The sequence below is a fragment of the Lepus europaeus genome, chromosome 5, assembly GCF_033115175.1.
Source record: "Lepus europaeus isolate LE1 chromosome 5, mLepTim1.pri, whole genome shotgun sequence".
Taxonomy (NCBI): Eukaryota; Metazoa; Chordata; class Mammalia; order Lagomorpha; family Leporidae; genus Lepus; species Lepus europaeus.
In genome coordinates, this window is record NC_084831.1 from 60,150,670 (window position 1) to 60,170,905 (window position 20,236).

Below are 20,236 nucleotides of genomic sequence, written 5' to 3' on the forward strand. Positions count from 1 at the left end.
CAACGTGATGATGGCGCCATACTTATTTTTATCCATGGGGCCCTCAGTCCCTCTTGAAATAGGTTTTGGTTTATGTGCAAACCGAGGACACCATGCAGGTTGGTGTCTCACAGTCACAGGGGTTACTAGGCCACTTGGACAACTGCCCACTGGGAAGAGCCAGAACCAGGTTCTCCGGTGGTTAACCTGCTCCTGGGGACAGAACAAGCAGAGCGGAAGCCGATGGACGAGAAATGGTAATGATTATTAGAATCTCTGTGTTCATCTTCTCTGACGGAAGTTGCATTATCTCGTTTCATTCTCACAAAGCCTATCAGCCTATAACATTAGGCCTTCACCTCTCATTTTATAGTTGAGGAAGCAGATTCAGAGCGGTGATGACACTTGTCTAAGGCCACTCAGCTAGTTAGGAGGTGGCGAAGCCGGATTTGAATTGGAGGATCTGACGCTAGGGTTCCCACCTGCAACCATGAGCTCACTCTGCCTTGCTGGCAGCTGACTTGAGGCCGAGGGAGGTGGCGTCAGCCCAGCAGCTCTCACAGAGCAGCTGCGGTGTGGACGTCTGTCCCCTCCCCAGGAAGCACTTACCATCATGTGCTCACCACAGAAGATGATCCAGAAAGACAGAAGCATGGCATAGAATATGCCCTGTCGGATATCACCGAACAACAGCATCCAGGTCCAGTCAAAGCCAATGGAAAACCATTCCACTGGGATATTGATAAAGGTCATGGAAATCCCAAGGGCAAAGATGACCCTGAGGGTGAGAAAATATGAAGAAAGCCACTTCATTTATCTGGGAGGCAGACTTTCAAAAACCAGAAGCCAGTGTTAAGAATTGAGATGTTCCTTATTGGAACTAAAGCCAGGTGATCAGTTCCTTAGCTTTCTTTTTTAGATTTTTAAAAATATTTATTTGAAAGACAGAGTTAGAGAGAGAGACAGATGTGTTTCATCTGCTGTTTCGCTCCCCAAATGGCCGCAATGGCCAAGGCTAGGCCAGGAGGAAGCCAGAAACCAAGAGCTTCTCCCACGTGGGTGCGTGGAGCCAAGCACTTGGGACATCCTCTGCGCTTTCCCAGGCAATTAGCAGGGAGCTGGATTGGAAGTGGAGCAGCCAGGACTTGAACCGGTACCCATACAGGATTCTGGCTCTGCAGGCGGAGGCTTAACCTTCTATGCCACAGCGCTGGCCCCCAGTTTCTTAGCTTTCATAATGTGTTTTCACACAGAGATGAGAAATGTCAGCACTCCAGAATGCAGGGATGTTACATTAACCTCCCTATACCTGTGAAGTCACCTTAATGCCCCCAACTTTTTCTGATACCACCTTCAGATTAAGGGCTTCCTACGCTGCTTGTGTACCCTTTAACCTCCTAAACAGACCCCATTGGGTGTAATTGTCTTTTCTTCCCTGTTCACATCATCAATGACTCGTGATCATTAAGAACACTCATTATTATCGTGATATCCTCAGCAATGATAAATTATATAAGCATATTTATTTCACAATAAATGCCTCCAAACACTACGAAATATAAATTTTTCAGTCTGAGTGTTGTGCTTTTATTTTGCTTCCCCCATCACACTATTAATTGCTGAAACATCATTCTTCTGTCACTGATTTACTGAGACCCATGAGATACCTATGCTGATTAAGCACATGATGCATCATGGCCTCTGTTTGTTAGGGCTATAAATACCTAAATGAATACGACCAGCTTTTTCTGGGAGACCATTTAGTGGGAAAGCAGGAGAAGCAGACAACTAAAACATGATTAGCAACATTACAGAAGTATAGAAGCATAGAACACGGCTACTGGGATTTTTAACTTTGACAGTGATGGAACTTGAGCTGAGTTGGGTCAAAGTTGGGGAGTGGGAAGGGTGTTCCAAGCAGAGGGCAGAGCCCAAAGGGAGGCCCAGAGGCTGGAAAGAACCTGAAGCATTTGGGGATTTGCAAGTAGCACCTGCCAGGAACTGACAGGACGTAAGACCAGAGAAATTAAGAGAGCTGAGCTCAGGCAAAAACTTGCATACCTCATTCGAGAATTCGAAGTTTATTTTGAGGAGACTGGAAATCCAATAAGAAATTTAAACCGCAGAGTGACAGGATTGATTCATTCAACAAATATTTATTGAATTACTATGTGCTAGTTACTATTCTAGATGCTAAGGATATAATAGTGAGCAAAGGAAGCAAGGACCCTGCTCTTGTGATGTCTGCGTTCACATGGGATGAGAGGGGGCATTCGGGGTGAATACAGTATATGCAGAAGGAGCATTATGGAAAAAAGGAAAAGCTAGGTAAAGAATGGAGAGTGTGCATGCTCGCTCTCGCTCTCTCTCTCTCTCTCTCTCTCTCTCTGCATGTGTAACTGCCTTTAAAATAAAGAAAGAAATCTTTTTTTTAAGGGGGCCAGCTTTGTGGTACAGTGGGTTAAGCCACTGCTTATGAAGCCAGTATCTCATACGAGTGCTGGTTGGCATCTCAGCTGCTTCACTTCCTATCCGGTTCCCTGCTAATGCCTCTGGGAAGGCAGTGGAAGATGGCCCAAGTGCTTAGGTCCCTGCCACCCATGTGGGAGACCTTCAAGTTCCAAGAGCTGGCTTTGGCCTGGCCCAGCAGTGGCCACTGTATGCATTTGAGGAGTGAACTAGTGGATAGAAGATCTCTTCTCCCTTTCTCTGCCACTTTCTCAAATAAATAAATAAATCTTTAAAGAAAGAATTGTGATAGGAATGTGTCTCTATACAAGTTGGGAAGGAAAAAGTCTCATAGATGTTAATGCAGGGCCTGAAGGAAATGAGGAGCCGAGGAATGTGAAAGAGTGTTTCAATGAAATAGAACAGCAAGTGCAAAGGCCCAGGGGTGACAGCATGCCAGCCATGTCTGAGCATTAACAGGGCCAGCTGAGAATAGGAGAAACAATCAGAGATGGCGAGAGGAAGATAACCAAGGGGTTATGGGCCAGGACAAAGGAGATGAAAAGAGTAGAGAGCTTTGAGTAGAGGAGAGACACGATCTGATTCACACCTAAAAGGGAATACTCTGGCCAGTGTGTGAATAGACCATAGGAAGAAAAATGGTGAAAGTGAGGACAGGGTTGAGATGCTATTTCCAACAGTTCAGGTGAAAAGAGACGGTGGTTAGCAGGTTAAGCTGGTAGCAGTAGAAGTGGTAAGATCTCTGTGTAGGCTGGATCAGTGGCATGAAAAAAAGAGAGAAATACAGGATGACTGCTAGCTTTCTAGCCTGGACAACTGAAAGAATGGAGTTGCCATTTACTGAAGTGGATCAAGTCTGGAACGGGAGGAAAAGAAGTGTTGTCCTGTGTACATATCACATTTTGCTGCCAGGGAAGATGTTAAGGACACAGCTGCATAGTGGAGTCTAGGAGCTGGGGTGGGGGGCTGAGGCTGAGGATATAAATTTGAAGTCATCAGAAGGGAGATGATTTTGAATCCATGGGGATGGAGGAGATCACCTGGGCAATGGGCATAGCTAATAAAGAGAAGAGGTCCAAGGACTGAGCCTTGGTTCCCAAGTTTAAGAAGTTGGAAATGTAGGAGGAAATGGTTACGGAGACTGAGGGATGGTCAGCAAAGGAGAATAACCAAGGAAGAGTGGAGCAGGCTCTCCGACAACGCAGGGTGATCAATTACGTCAAAGCTGGTGATGAGTCAAGAGGAGGGAGGAATCAAAAACGAGAAATGGGCCTTGGCTTCGGAACGTGAAGGTTGCTGGTGATCCCATCAAGGGCAGTTTTAGTGGAGTGTCAGTGGTGAACCCAGACGACGTGTGGACAAGAGTTTTGGGGTATCTTACTGTAAAGAGGGACAGAAAAAAATGGTGCTGTGGTCTCAGGGGAAAGTGGGAAGAGGAAACATTGTGTGTAGATGTGGGAGATGGTCGCATGTTTTTGTATTAATGGAAATAATTTATCAGAGAGGGAGAAGTCAGTGGTAGGAGAGGGAAAGGGCATATAGCTATAGACCCACTGACTTCCTGTGGGTGAGAGGGGTTGGGCTTAGTGAGGAGCAGGGCCCATGGACCAGAGAGAAGCATGCATTCAGTTCTGACCATGGGATTACAGAGCTAAGAAGAGAAAAGTGACAGGGAGACCCCCAAGGATTTCACAACACTTTGCACGTGAAGTCTGAAGGAGAGAAAGGAGCCCACACAGGAGCGCGCTGGATCACGGGAAGCCAGCACTCCTTAGGAGTGCTCCGACGTCAGCTCTTACTTTTCCAGAAGCACTGGGGGCCGGGACATCATGGTGATCCTCCTCCAATACCACACCATAATGATGAAGATGCTGGGCGTGAGGAACGTCTTCATGGCAAACCACACCTTGGTGAAGCCTCCATTTTGGTGGATTCCCTAGACAGAGAGCAATCATAACGTTGAAGCTGAACAGACCTTACTATCACTTTCTCCCATCAAGTGCATTTGGGGGACAGGTGAACGCAGATCTTGTCAGCTGAACATTCAAGATCAAGAGCTTCCTCAGTCACAGCATGGAGGGCTCTCCTCACCTTGACCCTTCCTCAGGCGTTACGGAAACAGGTATCAAAAGGCAGAAAAACAGGCCCGTGCTCTGCTAAGTGGATGGCTGGGAGCATGATCAATGTTTTGTTTTCAGGGAAATGCTGCAGGTCCCCAGATGCCCAGTATGCTGAGAACGGTAAATGTGTTCTGGGACATCTAGACAACGGGAGCCCGAGCTATAAGGCAGGTGTATCCGGTCACAGTATGCCATTCAATGAAGAAAGCAAGACACGAAAGTCAGATCAGTATGCTCCCATTTCTGTAAAAGAAGGACTGTATGTGTGTGCGCGCACATGTATTTCATGTATCCGTGTACTACTGAAAAAGCCTACGAGATCTATCAAAACCTCAACTGTGGTTATTTCTCTAAATAGTAAGATAGCGCAGGTAGTCGTTATGCTCTTCTGTGTCCTTACCTGTACTTTCTAATTTTCTATAAAAAATACATTTTCTTGTGTGACTTTTTTTAGATTAAAAAAAATAGCCTCCTTATTCCATGTTCTTCTTTTTCTCCAGTTAAATAAAATAGAAAGAATCTAAAAACATCACTAGTCCCTTCACCATCTGTGTTTGCAAGGTAAGACAGGTTAAAAAAGGTTTTTTTCCCCTACATTTATCTCAGTGTTCTTCATTATTCAATCACTATCATATTATCATGATCTCATAATCACTGTAATGATCTTAAGTGATCATAATTGCAATAATAATTGCATTGTTTTCCATTTCTGTAATCTCTCGCACAAATTAATTCTCTTTGATCTCAGCTGTCATGGGGATGTTATTCTTTCCACCTCTCAGGTCAGAAAGTGGAGGCGAGTGAGGCATGCAGTGAGATGGAGTTCCCTTCCAAGAACCAGTGCACCGACCAGCGTTCCAGTGTCACCGCCCGCTCTGACCAGCTAGGTTTACTTACCACTAGCCGAATATCCTTTATCTCCCCAATGCCAACGTTGATTTTCTTCTTCTCATTCACAGGCAGCCGGATGTTTAGAAGGTAATACTTGTGAGCCACCGACCCAATCTCCATGAAAGGCAGGACATCACATTCATAATAGCGGCCCTCATGCTCTGGGGTCTGCAAGAAGAGCAGGAGGTGTGAGGAAGAGCCACTATTTCCAGTAGACAGTGCCTGAGTTCTCTTACCTTGGCCTCCTGTCACCAATTTTTAAAGATGAGTGCCTAAAAATACATATTAGAGGTGCAGATAAACAGGGCACACTGGAGATACATAGTCCAGCCAGCCACCCTCCCTCCCCAAAAGCCACATTTGAGGTAGAACTAGAAATTTTAAGGAAAAAGCAGAGGGAGAGCTCTCCTATTTCTTTTCTTTTCTTTTTTTTTAGGGGAAAAACATATTTATTTTCCCAACAACCCTTTGAAGAATTAGAGATGTGGCAACTGCATCTCAGGCTAAGCAACTCTTCCAAGGTCAAGCCAGTAGCATGAATCAGGGTGAGGATTTAAACTTTGGGAGTCTGGCCCAGATCTACATATTGCAGCATCCTCAAAAAGTTAGCAATACATCCTAGCAAACTATGTAGCTCTAAAAATACAGAAATAGATCAATAAACCAGTCAATTAACTGATATGCAGATGCATGGGTATATGTGCACACATACATAAGGGTACTTCCAAAAGTTACTTGAAAATGATTTAAGGGGTAAGTTTATTTTCATAAAAAATGATATCTTTGCATATAAGAGGTCTTCAAAAACATCATGGAAATAATGTATTATAAATAAACTAGACATGGAATTTCAAAATTTTTACAGCAAAATAAACTTTTTAATTGCATATTTCCAAATGCCTTTTGAAGTACCTTCAAGAATTTTATATATTAAATGACACGTTTTTACTAAGATATTGTCTATTGTGTTTCAGTTGTTATCTTCTAAAGAGCTCTCCTATTTCGTGACACCTTTCTCAACTCTTTCATCCTCAGTAGAGCCTTGTAGCAGGCTCATCTGGTCTATCAGAGCTGTGGGAGCTTTTTATTTGCAGTGAATCACCAGAGACCTCTAAGGCTCTACAGAAGAGTCAACTTCTTAAATGTCCAGGCGGAAGCTCTGACTGGCATTCATTATACTCTTTGATGATGGCTAATTATTTTCTTGCACTTGGCCTGAAGTAAAAGCTACAAGAAGCTGAATATGTGTGTGTGTGTGTGTGTGTGTGTGTATATATATATATATATATATATATATATATATATATCAGGAAAAGAAGCAACCCAAAGAGGGAGTTCCTTATTAGAGAGTGGGGACATAAATGGAGGTTGCAGAGGCCCAGTGCTGTTCGTGCTACAAGGATGCCATGCACGGGATCACACATCTACTGTATCCTAAGAAGGAGTGAGCTTTACCTCCTAGGGCCACTGTAGGAAGAATGAATAACAATCCCATTATTTGTCTTTTCCTGTAACGTCCATGTGGGAATGTGTATGGGAATGCAAGGTACCTCCTCAATCAGTAGTAATCAAGCCTGTTAACTGTTACCAGGTACTCTTGGATTTTTGAATAAGTTATTTTTTGGTTTTCAGTGTGATTGATAACCACACATAAATCTGTCTTGGTAAACCCAGTTCATGAGGTACTCACCCTGTAAGAACAGTATGAAGCCTGTCATCCAATTCAGGTTTGCAGATCAGCCAACTCAGGTAACTGACTGGTTGTTTACAAGATTGAATCCTGTTTGACTGAACAAATCAACTTCCTTGATTCTTCCAACCAGGCTATGATTATTTCAGTCAACAACAGCCAGAGCTTAGAGTGCAATGCACACGGTCTCTTTGGGAAGATGGAAAGCACACATGCAAAGGGAGAGGGAGAGCAGACAAACACCTTGCCTCTGTGCTTCCTTCTCTTCTTCCCTTCTCTGCCCTTGACAGACATCTCTAATCAGTCAAGAAGGACTCCTGTCAGACATAACCAGTTGCTTTGATTTGGCAGGTGGGATTAACAAAAATAATTCTTGTGCAAAAAGAATTTTGTTTCTCAAACCTCTGCTGTGGGTTGGATTCTTCTTGGATGGATGTCTTTCTCTCACCTTCACTCCCTTCTCCTATACTTGCACATCTGAGCTAGACTCCGGGCTCTGCAGGAACTACTGATAATACAGTACAGGCTCTCACTTAGCCTCCCAGTTAGCTGAGTGGATGAGGCTCACTACCCTCTGGCGTAACAGCCAGAGGTTAGTTTTCTGATGTTTTTCTCCACGTCTTACTTTATTTATAGAAACTGGGAATTTGAGGGGGAAAGGAATAAAGCCTACTTGGTCTAATACCATTTGCTTTATCTCGTCCAAGATACTAAAAGCAGTAGCAGCAGATGAAAATACTATGACAGTAGATGTAGGCCTGGGCTTTCTTTCTCTTTCTTGACTTATTTATCTGTTTTAAAGACAGAGTTACAAGGAGATAAGGAGAGACAGAGAGGTCTTCCATCCACTGGTTCATTCCTCAAATGGCTGCAAAGTCCAAGGCTGGGCCAGGCTGATGCCAGAAGCCAGGAGCTTCATCCAGGTTTCCCATGTGGGTGCAGGGACCCAAACACCTGGGCCACCTTCCACTGCTTTCTCAGGCACATTAGCAGGGAGCCGGATGGCAGTGGAGCAGCTGGGACACCAACTGGCATTCATATGGGATGCTGGCATCACAGGTGGCTTAACTGCTGTGCCACGATGCCAGCCTGGACATAGAAAAGTCCAGTCACACAATACTGCTGCTTCCAGTTCCGATGGAAGAGGATGCTCAAGTGCACAAGAAGCAAGGAACAGCTTTGCTCAGACATGTTCCAAGGCAGGCTCTGTACCATGAAGAACAGACTTCTCAACTCCTGGCTGGGGCTCAGATTCTAGTCCTGACCTTGACCCTTGCTGGGTACCTGGGGTCACCTGACTCACTTGCCCTCACTTTCCTCCTAATTAAAGCGAGAAGGTTACAAAAGATATCTCCAGGGCCACTTCTAGTTCCCTGCCATGAGTCGCTGAGTGTCTAACATTTCCCTCTACCCTTCAGGAGACAAATTTTCCTAAGTTCAACAAATTGAGAGAGACATACTGGCTTCCAGGATCTTGTGCTTGGCCTATCCGCCTTAGAGATAAATTCAGTGTATTTTGTGAGGGAGTTTTCTTTCAGGCATTGAAGTTCTGCCTCTGCCAGTATTTAGGGCATTTAAAAAGAAAGATTCCTCTTTTTCTCTCTTTCCTTCCCGCACTCCCTTCAGTTCTACCCCAACTGCAGCAGGAGACTGGCTAATTAGGACAAATTACAGCAGGTGGTAACTTGATTTTTTTTTTTTTTTAAACTTCACAATCCACCAGGGACTAAAAAGCTTTAAAGCAATTTCTCATTTAATCTTCGAACTCAAGACTAAATTTCACTGCAATCAAAAAGCATAGATTTGATGATTCATTTCCCTCACACCTGTCAGGCTTAATATCTTTCCTGAAAAGGATCAACACATCCTAAAGATAATTAAGCAACGGTCATTAAGAAGCAGTTGCAGGCCAACACCCCTCCCTCCTCATTCTGCTGTCTGGTGCTCTCGAAGGGTGTCAGTAAGGTGAGAAATGACTTTTCCCTTTTTCTGAGGATGAAATTCCATATCCCACGGCCCTCAAGCATACGTGCTCAGCCAGTCTCCCCTGTGAAAGAAGCAGTCAACCCGCAGTGACAGCTAGGAAGGTCTTAATGAATCCCCACCATTGCATACAAAAAAATCTGAAAACGTTACTATCTCTCTCTTCTGCTACTTCTATTTTCTCTCCACCATTCATTGTTACCTACAGATTGCCCCGAAGGGCCTACCAAAAACAATTCCAGATGGCTCTCTTTGGGTGGGGGGAGAAGAACCCCCAGAGAGCATAGAACAGTGGCTCTCAAGCATTTTGAACAAAATGAATTGGAAGTCTGACCTCTTAGTCTCACCCCAGGATTTTGATACAGTAGGTGCTAAGGTTTGAATGTCTCTTCTGCAAGTCATGATGGGAATTAATGCTACCATGATGGTATAAAGAGGCTGGATCTTTAAGAGAGGATTCTGTCATGAGGGCTTTGTCCTGATGCATGGATTAATGTCATTATCACAGAAGTGCGTTGGTTATCTCAAGTGGGTCTATTGGAAGTCAGCCCCCACTTGCCCTCTCTCTTTCTCATGCATACTCACTCACCCTTCCATCACATTAGGACACAGCACAAAGGCATTGCCAGATGCCAGCACCCTGTTCTTGGACTTCTTCACCTCTCGAACTGTGAGCCAAAGAAAATTCTATTGTGTATCATTTATCCAGTCTTCTATGCCTTTACAGCAGCAGAAAATGGACTATGGTAGTAGGTTTTTGTTGCAGGCTGGGAATTTACATTTCCAACAAGTTCCCAAGTGCTTCTGGCAGCATGCATGCTGAGCTCATACTTCTGTGGTCTAGGGGAGGTGAGGGAGGGAGAGTAAGGAAGTGCCAGGAAATGCAATGGGCGCTTATGTGAAGGGGGTATGGTTAGCCCATGCAGATCCCAGTTTACTCCTTTAGGCTGGTGGTCCATCTGCTTAACAACCCCTTTCACTCTCAAACACGTCCCAGGTAAGATGCTCAGTTATAAGGTCACCCTGCGTATGCTCATTGTCTCCTCCAGTCCTTACAAAGATTCCCAAGGCCAGTCTCATGAACCCATTTGCAGAAGAGAAACAGAAGCTTGGATTACGTAGGCTTACCTGAAGTGACACAGCCAGGACTTGAAGGCAAGTATGCTGCTGTTCCAAACCCGTGTTTTGAACTCATGTTAACATTGTGCCCTGCCTCACCCCATCACACCCTTCTTCAGGGTTAGGTGGGTAACATCAGGGCATGTTACCAATGGTTTCATTCTGCCTGTCTGACTATTTCACAGGAAACTGTAACTTTACAGTTATTGGCAAAAGAAAGGTTTGGAAAGGTCAATGCTAGACGAGAAGAACTAAAAATTAACAGAGCCGCCGGCGCCGTGGCTTAACAGGCTAATCCTTCGTCTTGCGGCGCCGGCACACCGGGTTCTAGTCCCGGTCGGGGTGCCAGATTCTATCCCGGTGGCCCCTCTTCCAGGCCAGCTCTCTGCTATGGCCCGGGAAGGCAGTGGAGGATGGCCCAAGTCCTTGGGCCCTGCACCCGCAAGGGAGACCAAGAGAAGCACCGCTCCTGGCTTCAGATCAGCAAGATGCGCCAGCCGCAGCGGCCATTGGAGGGTGAACCAACGGCAAAAGGAAGACCTTTCTCTCTGTCTCTCTCTCTCACTATCCACTCTGTCTGTCAAAAAAAAAAAAAAAAAATTAACAGAGCCAATGTTACAAAGCTAGCCATAGCCTTCAAGCCACTGATCTGATTTTATCAAATGAGAAAACACATAATCAAAAGTGTGTGCTTCAGCAGAGACTTCGGTCTCTCATGCGCTTCACACACATTTCTGCACAAAGTTCACCTAGCCGGTGCCGCTGCATTGCCAGCACACTGGAGGAACACGGGAACTGATGAGAAACAGTAAGTGTGGCTCAATCCTACCTTCGCAGAGACTTTCTATATCCCAAAGCCCTGGAGCTTACAGGCTCAGCCAGTCTCCCATGAAAGAAGCAGTCAACTCCCACTGACAGTTAGAAAGGTCTTCATGAATTCCCGCCATTGCCTACAACAATCTGATGTTACTATCTCTAAGTGGGTGCAGGTGCAGGGAGAGCAGACTCTTGGGAAGGTAGGTGCAAGGGGAACACCTGCCATCTGAAAAAGCCCTGGCAAATTCTGAGTTGGTCCTTATACTGTCAAGCCTGACTCTCTGAGGGTCAGGGTGACAATGCCTGCATTTTAATTTGTGAAGACCCCGTGCTCTATGTCCACAAGAAAAGGCCTCCTTACACTCACTGTATGATTGTAACCTCCCTCTCAAGAGGGGCTGAATGAGCTTTCCTGAAAGGACTAGAGAAGGGAGAGTCCTAAAGGTGGGTAAGATGACCAGGGGGTCTCAAGTGAAACTAGATCTCCACCCTTGGGTCCTTTATTTGTGCTATTCGCTGGCATCGCTGTCTTCGGAACCATACATTCACTATAGCAACACTCAGAAGCCTAAGAAACAAGTATTGATGCCTAGCAAGTATTGATGCAATAGGAACAGATTCTTGCCTCTCAAAATAACTTAGCAATGCCTAAAGAACATTTAGCTATTTACCATTTTTAGCTGTTTAGCCATATGTTGTGCTATGAAAGTATTTCAGTCAAGTAAACAGACATTCCTTTTTAATTTCCCTCTTTTGCAGGGACACGAGTTTCTACACTGTCCTCTCTAAGACGCAGGATAATGACTACCTTGTGTGGTTCAGGCATGCCAAGAAATACGAACAGACCTGTGAAGTGTAAGCAAATCTTTCCATACACCTGGAGACCAAATAAGCATTCCATCAGCTTACATATCAAGGCATCTACCTTAGGGGAGGTGAAGGTGCACTTGAGTTTCCGTGGAACTCTCTCGTGGGCCATTTCAGTCCATTCAGCAAACATATCATCACGGTAAGCCAGGGAGACGTCCATGGAAACTTCAGCATTTTCCCCTGCAAGAGAAAGGCAGCACAATTCAGAAATGGCTTTGGGGAAGATAGTTGGAAACAGTTCAGAGACACTTACAGGCTCTGTCATGGAGAATAATAAGACAAAAGAGAGTTCTCATTGAATGCCCGATCTGAAGTTTTCAAGGTCACAGGATGAAAGTCTAAGCAGGATGCTTGTCCTCCCAAGAGCTTCCACTTAACTTCCCCCAGAGACAGAGAGCTCACTCTTTGACCAGCTTAAATAGATTCTAACTCAGGGGCAGAATTTATGTTCCTGTAACTTGCACCATGCTCACAGATCTGGCCAAAGGAGGCACGCGGAAGGTAAGGGCCTCCCTTCTTCTCAAAACATGTCTTAGGTACTCGACAACCACACTCACCTGCTTGTAGTTTGCTTTCTTCATTGATATACATGGCCATGTTTGTCAGGCTCCCCTCAGACGTGGTTTAAGTCCCTCAGGACTCTCCTCTGGACCCTGTGGTCTGAAAGAACCCAACCCTCCTTTATATTACCCCCTAGGAAGTTCTCAAATATAGGATCTGCTAGTTCTCCAAAACTCAAAGCCCCTTCTTCATATTACAGTTAACGCTACTGTAAAAGGCAAAGAATTTCTCACAACGGAAAGACTGCACAGGGAAAGGCCTGTAGTAATGAGCGCCTGAGTGTAAATGAATGTCCGTACACATCCTTCCATTTCAGTAAGGACCCTGGGTGGGTTTAACTCATTACTCCCACTAGGGAGATCGGATGAGTAAAAGCACGTCTATTTATTTGGTCTGTTTTCAATATGTTGAGCTAGCTCAAGAATACGGGGAGGTGGGAAGGGGCCAACACTCTGGCGCAGTGGGTAAAGCTGCCGCCTACAGTGCCGGCATCTCGTGTTAACAACGGTTCAAGTCGCAGCTGCTCCACTTACGATCCAGCTCTCTGCTATGGCCTCGGAAAGCAGTAGAAGATGGCCCAAGTCCTTGGGACCCTGCACCCACATGGGAGATCCAGAAGAAGCTTCTGGCTCCTGGCTTTGGATTGGCATAGCTCTGGCCATTGTAGCCAACTGGAGAGCGAACCAGCAGATGGAAGACCACTCTCTCTCTCTCTCTCCCTCTCTCTGTGTAACTCTGACTTTAAAATAAATAAATAAATAAATATTTTTTTAAAAAAGAACAGAGGGGTCTTGATAAGGACAAAAAAAGTACAAACCACATTTCCAAAACAATTGGAGAGCCAGTTATCACTGGGTTAGGAAACTGGCTCTATTTGAGGCTCCAGCTATTCAGCCTTGAGTGAATCTCAATATCCAAGTACCTGAATCTGCTCACCTGTAAAGTGATTCCCACCTCCAGGGTTGTTACAAGGATTAAAGGAAGTCACTGAATGCTGTCTGGTATGTACTAGGTGCTTAATGAGTGTTTATCCAACCCAAATACACAGATGTCACAAGGCGGACAGACATGAATATCGGTTCTCTGGAAGATTAGGGCTTTGCTATTCACGGGTCTAGAGTGGCTTGAAGCTGACTTGACAGGGTGGTAAACCTGTGTTTTCTTGGAGAAAATCCAGGAGGAGGGAGAAATGACGCATGTAACATGGGGATCTGAAGTCATTCTAATGCAGACAAAACCTTCAGCAACCCCAGCACTTTTATGAATCCTCTTGAAACCCTGAGGTAAACATGGTGAATTGCCTACTGAGTTTTCCTCCTCTTCCTTTTGAAAGTCTATCAAAAGACAATAAAAGAAAACCAAGGACATTGAGTCACAAGGGGAAATGCTGTAGAGACATGTGCAGATCCAAGATTGCAGCAAGTTTTGCCCATCGAAAAGTAGATGAAGTAGTTTCCCGACAGACACAGCCTAAACGCCTATAGAGGGGATGTTCTGGAAAAGTGAGCCACCAAGCTTCACAGAAGCCCAAGCCACTCTGAACTGGAAAGCACCAGGGGCTGGAGGCAGGACAGAGGCACGGTGCTGGCGATGGGGTGACACCGAACCTAGGATGACCCTATGTTCTCCGGCACATTCCCATCTCTGCACAGTCCAAGCAAGGACTCTGGGATTCAGGACACCAGGCAATGCCAAGACCCAGAGCTGACTGCGGAGAAGAGGATAACAGCCTGGATGAGAAGGGGTGTGGCCTCCACCTGGGAGGAGCAATGCTCAGAGTTTGCTCATCCAGTGAGCTAGGGCCCAGGCTGGCTACTGCTCCCCACTCAGCAGCTTCCGTGGCCAAATAGAAAAATTGGCTGGAACTCCCATCCATAAGTAAAATACTAGCCATAGATGTCTATCTTTTTCAATTCTTACCCTAAGATTAGGAATCAGGACTGTGAATTGTGTTGAAAGAGAGCTTGGAGAACCACAGGACTCGAGTACAAATCCGAAAGGCTCTAAGAAGTCATCTGGTGACCTGGGTGACACGCAGCAGTTTTCAAACTGTGCACACTGGGATGGTGGTGGCCTTAGACACAAGAAGGACAGGCCCTTATTCTTCTAAATTTTTTAAAAATATTTGTTTATTTTGAAAGAGAGAGAGAGAGAGAGAATCTTCCATCTACTGTTTCAATCCCTAGATGGTCTCAATGTCCAGGGCTGGCCCAGGCCAAAACCAGGAGCCAGGAGCTTCATCTGGTCTCCTATGTGGGTGCAGGGGCCCAAGCACTTGGGCTGTCTTCTGCTGCTTTTCCCAGGGAGCAGGATTGGAAGTGAAAGAGACAGGACTTGAAATGGCACTCCTATGGGATGTCGGAGGCATTGCAGGCAGTGGCTTAACCTGGTACAGCACAACGCCAGCCCCAGTGCCACATTTTTAATGGGTCTTGCTCCCTCTAGCCCTCTTCTGCTAGTCCCTCCCTTACTGGAAGAGACAACCCTCAAGTAAAGGGGACACAGACACCTGGATCCTAGCCAGCTCCCTACTTCCTGCTCACGCTCCAGGACCTCAGGGCTCTAGAATGCTCTCCCCCAAAGCTGGCACTACCTGAAAGGCCTGCAAGACCCCTACCTCTCAGCTCCGGGATGACAGGAGGCCCACAGGCTGCTGTTGCTAGGAAGAAATAAAATAGAGCTTAGGCTTGGAGCTCGGGGTGTCCACACACAAGCACCCCTCTTGAATGGGATGCAGCCAGGGTGGAAAGGAAAGGAGTGTAGGGGCCTGCACTGCCTGTTCAGTCGCATTTTAGCACAGAGTTCCAGAAAGTCAAAGTCCCCGAAATTCAAACCTGCCCTTCCAGTTCATCTGTGGAGGAAAATATCACAATCAGACATAGCAGCATCCTTGGTTTACCAGTCGGTGACCTGATTTATCATTTTTCAACAACTCAGATGTGCATGTGTGTGTGTGTGTCTGCCTGGGTGCCCTTGCCCTTGGCCCCCGGTGTAGAGCATGCACCTCTTGGGAGACAGGCCAGAGAGGTTTGCCTCCTGGCCTGGGCCCAGCTCAACAGCTGTTCTAACCTGTTGAGGATTCTCAAAGGAAAAACTATTTTAGAATGTTGTCATAAAAAAAAAAAAAAAACAAGCAAAAAATCTGAACAGTATCTTAAGGTACAAGTACTCTGCAAATTTCATTCAGTTACCTCATTTAATTTTCCCAGCAACTCCAGGAAGTGAACACGGATATTTCCCCCTTCATGTTTTTTTTTTTTTTTTAAAGATTTACTTATTTATTTGAGAGGTAGATTTACAGAGAGAGGGAGAGAGAGACAGAGAGAGAGGTCTTCCATCCACTGGTTCACTCCCCAGATGGCCACAACGGCTGGAGCTGTACTGTTCTGCAGCCAGGAGCCAGGAGCTTCTTCCGGGTCTCCCACGTGGTTGCAGGGGTCCAAGTACTTGGGCCATACTCTGCTGCTTTCCTAGGCCATTAGCAGAGAGAGAGCTGGATTGGAAGAGGAGCAGCCAGGACTAGAACTAGTGCCCACATGGGATGCCAGTACCACAGGCAGAGGCTTAGCCCACTACGTCACAGTGCTGGCCCCGTCTTAATTTTTTAAGATTTATTTGAAAGGTAGAGTGACAGAGCAAGGGAGAGATAAATAGATAGATAAATCCATCTTCTATCAGCTGGTTTACTCTCCAAACACCCACAATAGCCAGGGCTGGGCCAGGTCAAAGCCAGGAGCCAGAAACTTCACCTGGGTGGCAGAGGCCAGGTACTTAGGATACCTTCCTGCTTCCCTCCCAGGTGCAATAGCAGGGAGCTGGATTGGAAGCTGAGCAGAAGGGATTCAAACTGGTGCTCCAATATGGAAAGCCAGTTGTCAACTTTGACCAAACACCTTACTACAGGAGAGAAACACGAACTGTGCCTGGCGGTGCTACAAGGATGGCCCATGTCACTGTCAGACCTCACTGATCTGAGCGTTCAAGGGAGACCTTGCTGAACCCAAGCCAGCACCTCTTCTAATACTCCCTGCAGAAGCATGGCATGATTCAGGGAGGACCAGGCTGCAAGCCTGCAAACACCAGGCTTCACGTCATGGTTCTGTCCCTGACTATGTGTGGGCAAGGGCAGGCTGGGTTTGGAGTTGGGGGCAAGTACCCTCCAAAGGAGGCAGCTTCTCTGGGCTCTGGTCATGAGGTAGTACTGGAAAGACTAACTTTTTTAAAAAAAGAGAAGGAAGAATTCCAGATTTCTATGAAACATCTCCCAGTTGTTGTTTGTTTGTTGTTGTTGTCGTTGTTGTTGTTTTGACAGGCAGAGTGGACAGTGAGAGAGAGAGACAGAGAGAAACATCTCCCAGTTTTTATGTCACTAACTAATTCACACAAAAAAGAAATCTCTGCACAGGTGAACTTAGCAAAGCATTCAGCCACTGCTGAGTGAGTCGGTGACAACACACGTCTGCACGCTGGCTACCACCGCACCACGTGCTTCTCTCCAGTTCACCAACACGTGGAGCTCTTTCTGAAGCTGTCTTTTGTTCCTCATTTGCTTTACGGCACGTGCTGCCTTGTCCTCACTCGTCACCTCCTTATTTGCTGTGCAGCTGGGGGCAGAGGTGTTATTCTTCCTGCTGGAGAGGGGCAGAAGTCAAATCCATGGCCTTGGTCTTACAGAATTTCACCATATTGCACAGCGAATAGAAAGCACGGGGAGGAGAAGGGCACGGCTTCTTGCCTCCTTCATTGGATTATGTGGTATCACCTCTGGGCAGACAGTTTCTGTACCTGTTACAATGGAACTTACAACTCCTAAGATTTTTATGATCACTATGCTAGTTACTGTATGAAAAATACTCACTGCAGAAATCATTCACTATTGTTGTGGCCATTTTATTATAGACACAAAACTCATACCCACCTCCAATTCAAAATAATTCCCAGGTTTCCGGAACATGGAGCTTCCCACTATGCACCCCTAGTCCAAAGCTGGAGCACAAAACTCAGATACAGGAAAGTGCTGGGCAGAGGGACGCAGAGAAGCCATGCAGTGGAATGCTGGGATCGTTTTTCCCTTCTGCCTCCAATGGACTCAGAAATAAAGTTCAGCTTTAATGACTATGTTGCATGTAATAAAACACCGGTTTCATGACTCCTGGGATGCTGTGTGGGCAACACTTCCCCCTCATCCCCACTCTGGAGATAATGAAGGAGAAGAATCCAATTTGAACTCTCTGGGAGAATGGCAGGAAGGCCAGAGCTACATTTGGCATCTGGAGAACTTTTTCTATAAAACAAGGTCACTGGTTGTATCAGCCCCATGGGGTCAAGTTGTCAAATATTGGCATAGGGCAACCAGAGATTTGAAATTCATAGTTTCTCCCATGTCTATACCAGACCAGCAGATTTGGTATAGAAGCCCATCGGTCTTAAAAACTGATCAAATGGCCGGCGCTGCAGCTCACTTGGCTAATTCTCTGCATGCTGCGCTGACACCCCGGGGGTTCTAGTCCTGGTTCGGGCACCGGGTTCTGTCCCGGTTGCCCTTCTTCCAGTCCAGCTCTCTGCTGTGGCCCGGGAGTGCAGTGGAGGATGGCCCAAGTGCTTGGGCCCTGCACCCACATGGGAGACCAGGAGGAAGCATCTGGCTCCTGGCTTTGGATCGGTGCAGTGCCGGCCGTAGCGGCCATTTTGGGGAGTGAACCAACAGAATTAAGACCTTTCTCTCTGTCTCTATCTCTCTCACTAATTCTGCCTGTCAAAAACAAAACAAAACAAAACAAAAACAACAACAACAAAAAAAACTGATCGAGCTTCATATCTTTCAAGTGGCTTTGGAAACGTGTTTTGGTTGGGTGGAAAATGCCTTCAGAGTACTGAGAAAAGAGGAATGCGAAGGCACCAGGGACATCACATCTAGAGTTTCCATTCTGTCACAGGTGCAGTGTTCTGACATGAGGCAACCTGAGCTCCAGGGTTCTTTCTGTAGAAGCAGACTCAGACCTCGGAGAATCATTACAGACACAAAGAGCCGCGCCTCTCCATATTGGGAGGACTCTCTCCCTGTGTCCTTAGGAAGTCTTTATCACTGTGCTACTTTTACTGCCCTGCCCTGTCTGAGAAAAGCAATTGCCAGTCAGTTTTTCTGCAGGCAAAAGCAGCGTCATAAAGGAGAGCAGGTCCTTTATACATGCCAAAAATGGTGGGGAGACAAGAATCTGGAAAAGACGTAGAATAGTCCCAGGAAATCTAGGGCAGTTGCTTAAAGCACGAGCAGACCATGGGGCAGGGGTGAAGTGAGGCAGGAGACTTGCAGCCTCGTAGCCTCCTGTTTAAGCTTTGAACCCTCTCTCTATTGCAATGGGAATTTTCCAGCCTGGACAGTATGGAGAGCACAAGTCCGGAGGTTACATGGTACCCAGGTTTTGAATTCTATTTCCATGTCTTCCTGGCAGTGATCTTGAGTAAGTCTTGGCTTCCATCTTTGCAAGATACAAGCAGTGGGACTTATTGCTAAGGGGTTGACTACTTGTCACACAGCAGGCACTAAAATTGCAAGTTCTAGGGCCAGCCTTATGGCACAGTAAGTTAAGCCACCACCTCCAATGTTCACATCCCATATTGGAGCATGAGTTCAAGTCCCGGCTGCTCCGTTTCCAATCCAGCTCCCTGCTAATGCACCTGGGAAAGCAGCAGATGGCAACTGCTTGGGCCCCTGTACCCACATGGGAGAACCAGACTGAGCTCTGGCTCATGGCTTCAACCTGGCCCAGCCCCATCTGTTGCAGTCATGTGGGGAGTGAACCAGCAGTTGGAAGATCTCTGTCTCTCCCTCTCTCCTTGACACTCTGCTTTTCTAATACGTAAAATGAATCTTTTTAAAAAAACTCAAGTTCCTGTTCCCTTTAATCCCATAATGGTTAAGTTATAGTGTTGGCCAATTAGTTGGAAATAACAGGGAAAAGGAAGAGGGCATGTTATACTGAAAGAGATGGGGAATTAGGTTATTGTTGTCAAAAACTTTTAGGTTGCTAGTGAAGCCTTGATTTTCTTGAGCCTTTGCCTTGGGAAAAAGATTAAAGAGGTTTCGCAATGCTCATTTGCATTCCCGTGTTACATAGGGGAGCTGCCAGTCACCAGAGTTTGTTTGGGTAACCTCAGAAGGAGGCCACGCCGACCGGCCTCTTCCCAGCCTTCGGCAGACATATAATCTGGGGTTATCCGTGCCAGCATTCCTTCCCCAATCAAAGACTCCCTGACCTGGCTTGTATTTTCTTGACGCTTTCAATTAAGGAAATAACAAAGGCAATGCTGTCCTATATCCACGGTTGGGTCTGGCAAAAATGGACTCGGCTAATTACAAATTTGGTCCTGACTGCTTCCTTACAATGCCCTGCAGGCCTGGGTGTGAGTGGTCATAAAAGTGAATGAGCACCATTCTGTCGCAACACAGCCTAACAGTGTAGCTCACATTACCTCTCTCATCTTCCCCCAGCACGTCAAGCATTGGCACTGTGGAGAAATACTTTCCACATGGGAGAAGACATCTTTCTAAGCATCCGCACATGGCCCCTTGCTATCCTCAGACAGGGTGTCTCCTAGTCGACATCAGGTGTCCGTCTCTGCAACACGACTAGAACCAAAGAGAACACTGCTCACATGGAGTCCTTTGCAAGGCGACAACTCAGAAAACACCCACTCGTCTCTCTTCCGGCCACTGCTGCTACTGCTTTGAGGTTAC

At 46.2% G+C, this 20,236-nt stretch overlaps 1 protein-coding gene across 1 annotated transcript in view; it reads right to left on the reverse strand.

Annotated features, from left to right (window-relative positions):
* Positions 1-20,236, reverse strand: part of WLS (Wnt ligand secretion mediator) — a 113,072-nt gene that overhangs the window by 23,998 nt on the left and 68,838 nt on the right. Inside the window, exons 3-6 of the mRNA XM_062191521.1 lie at positions 11,993-12,117; positions 5,466-5,627; positions 4,248-4,384; positions 589-757 (exon numbers count right to left, since the gene is read on the reverse strand). Of these exons, the coding sequence (XP_062047505.1) occupies positions 589-757; positions 4,248-4,384; positions 5,466-5,627; positions 11,993-12,117 (593 nt within the window). The remainder of the gene's footprint in view (positions 1-588; positions 758-4,247; positions 4,385-5,465; positions 5,628-11,992; positions 12,118-20,236) is intronic.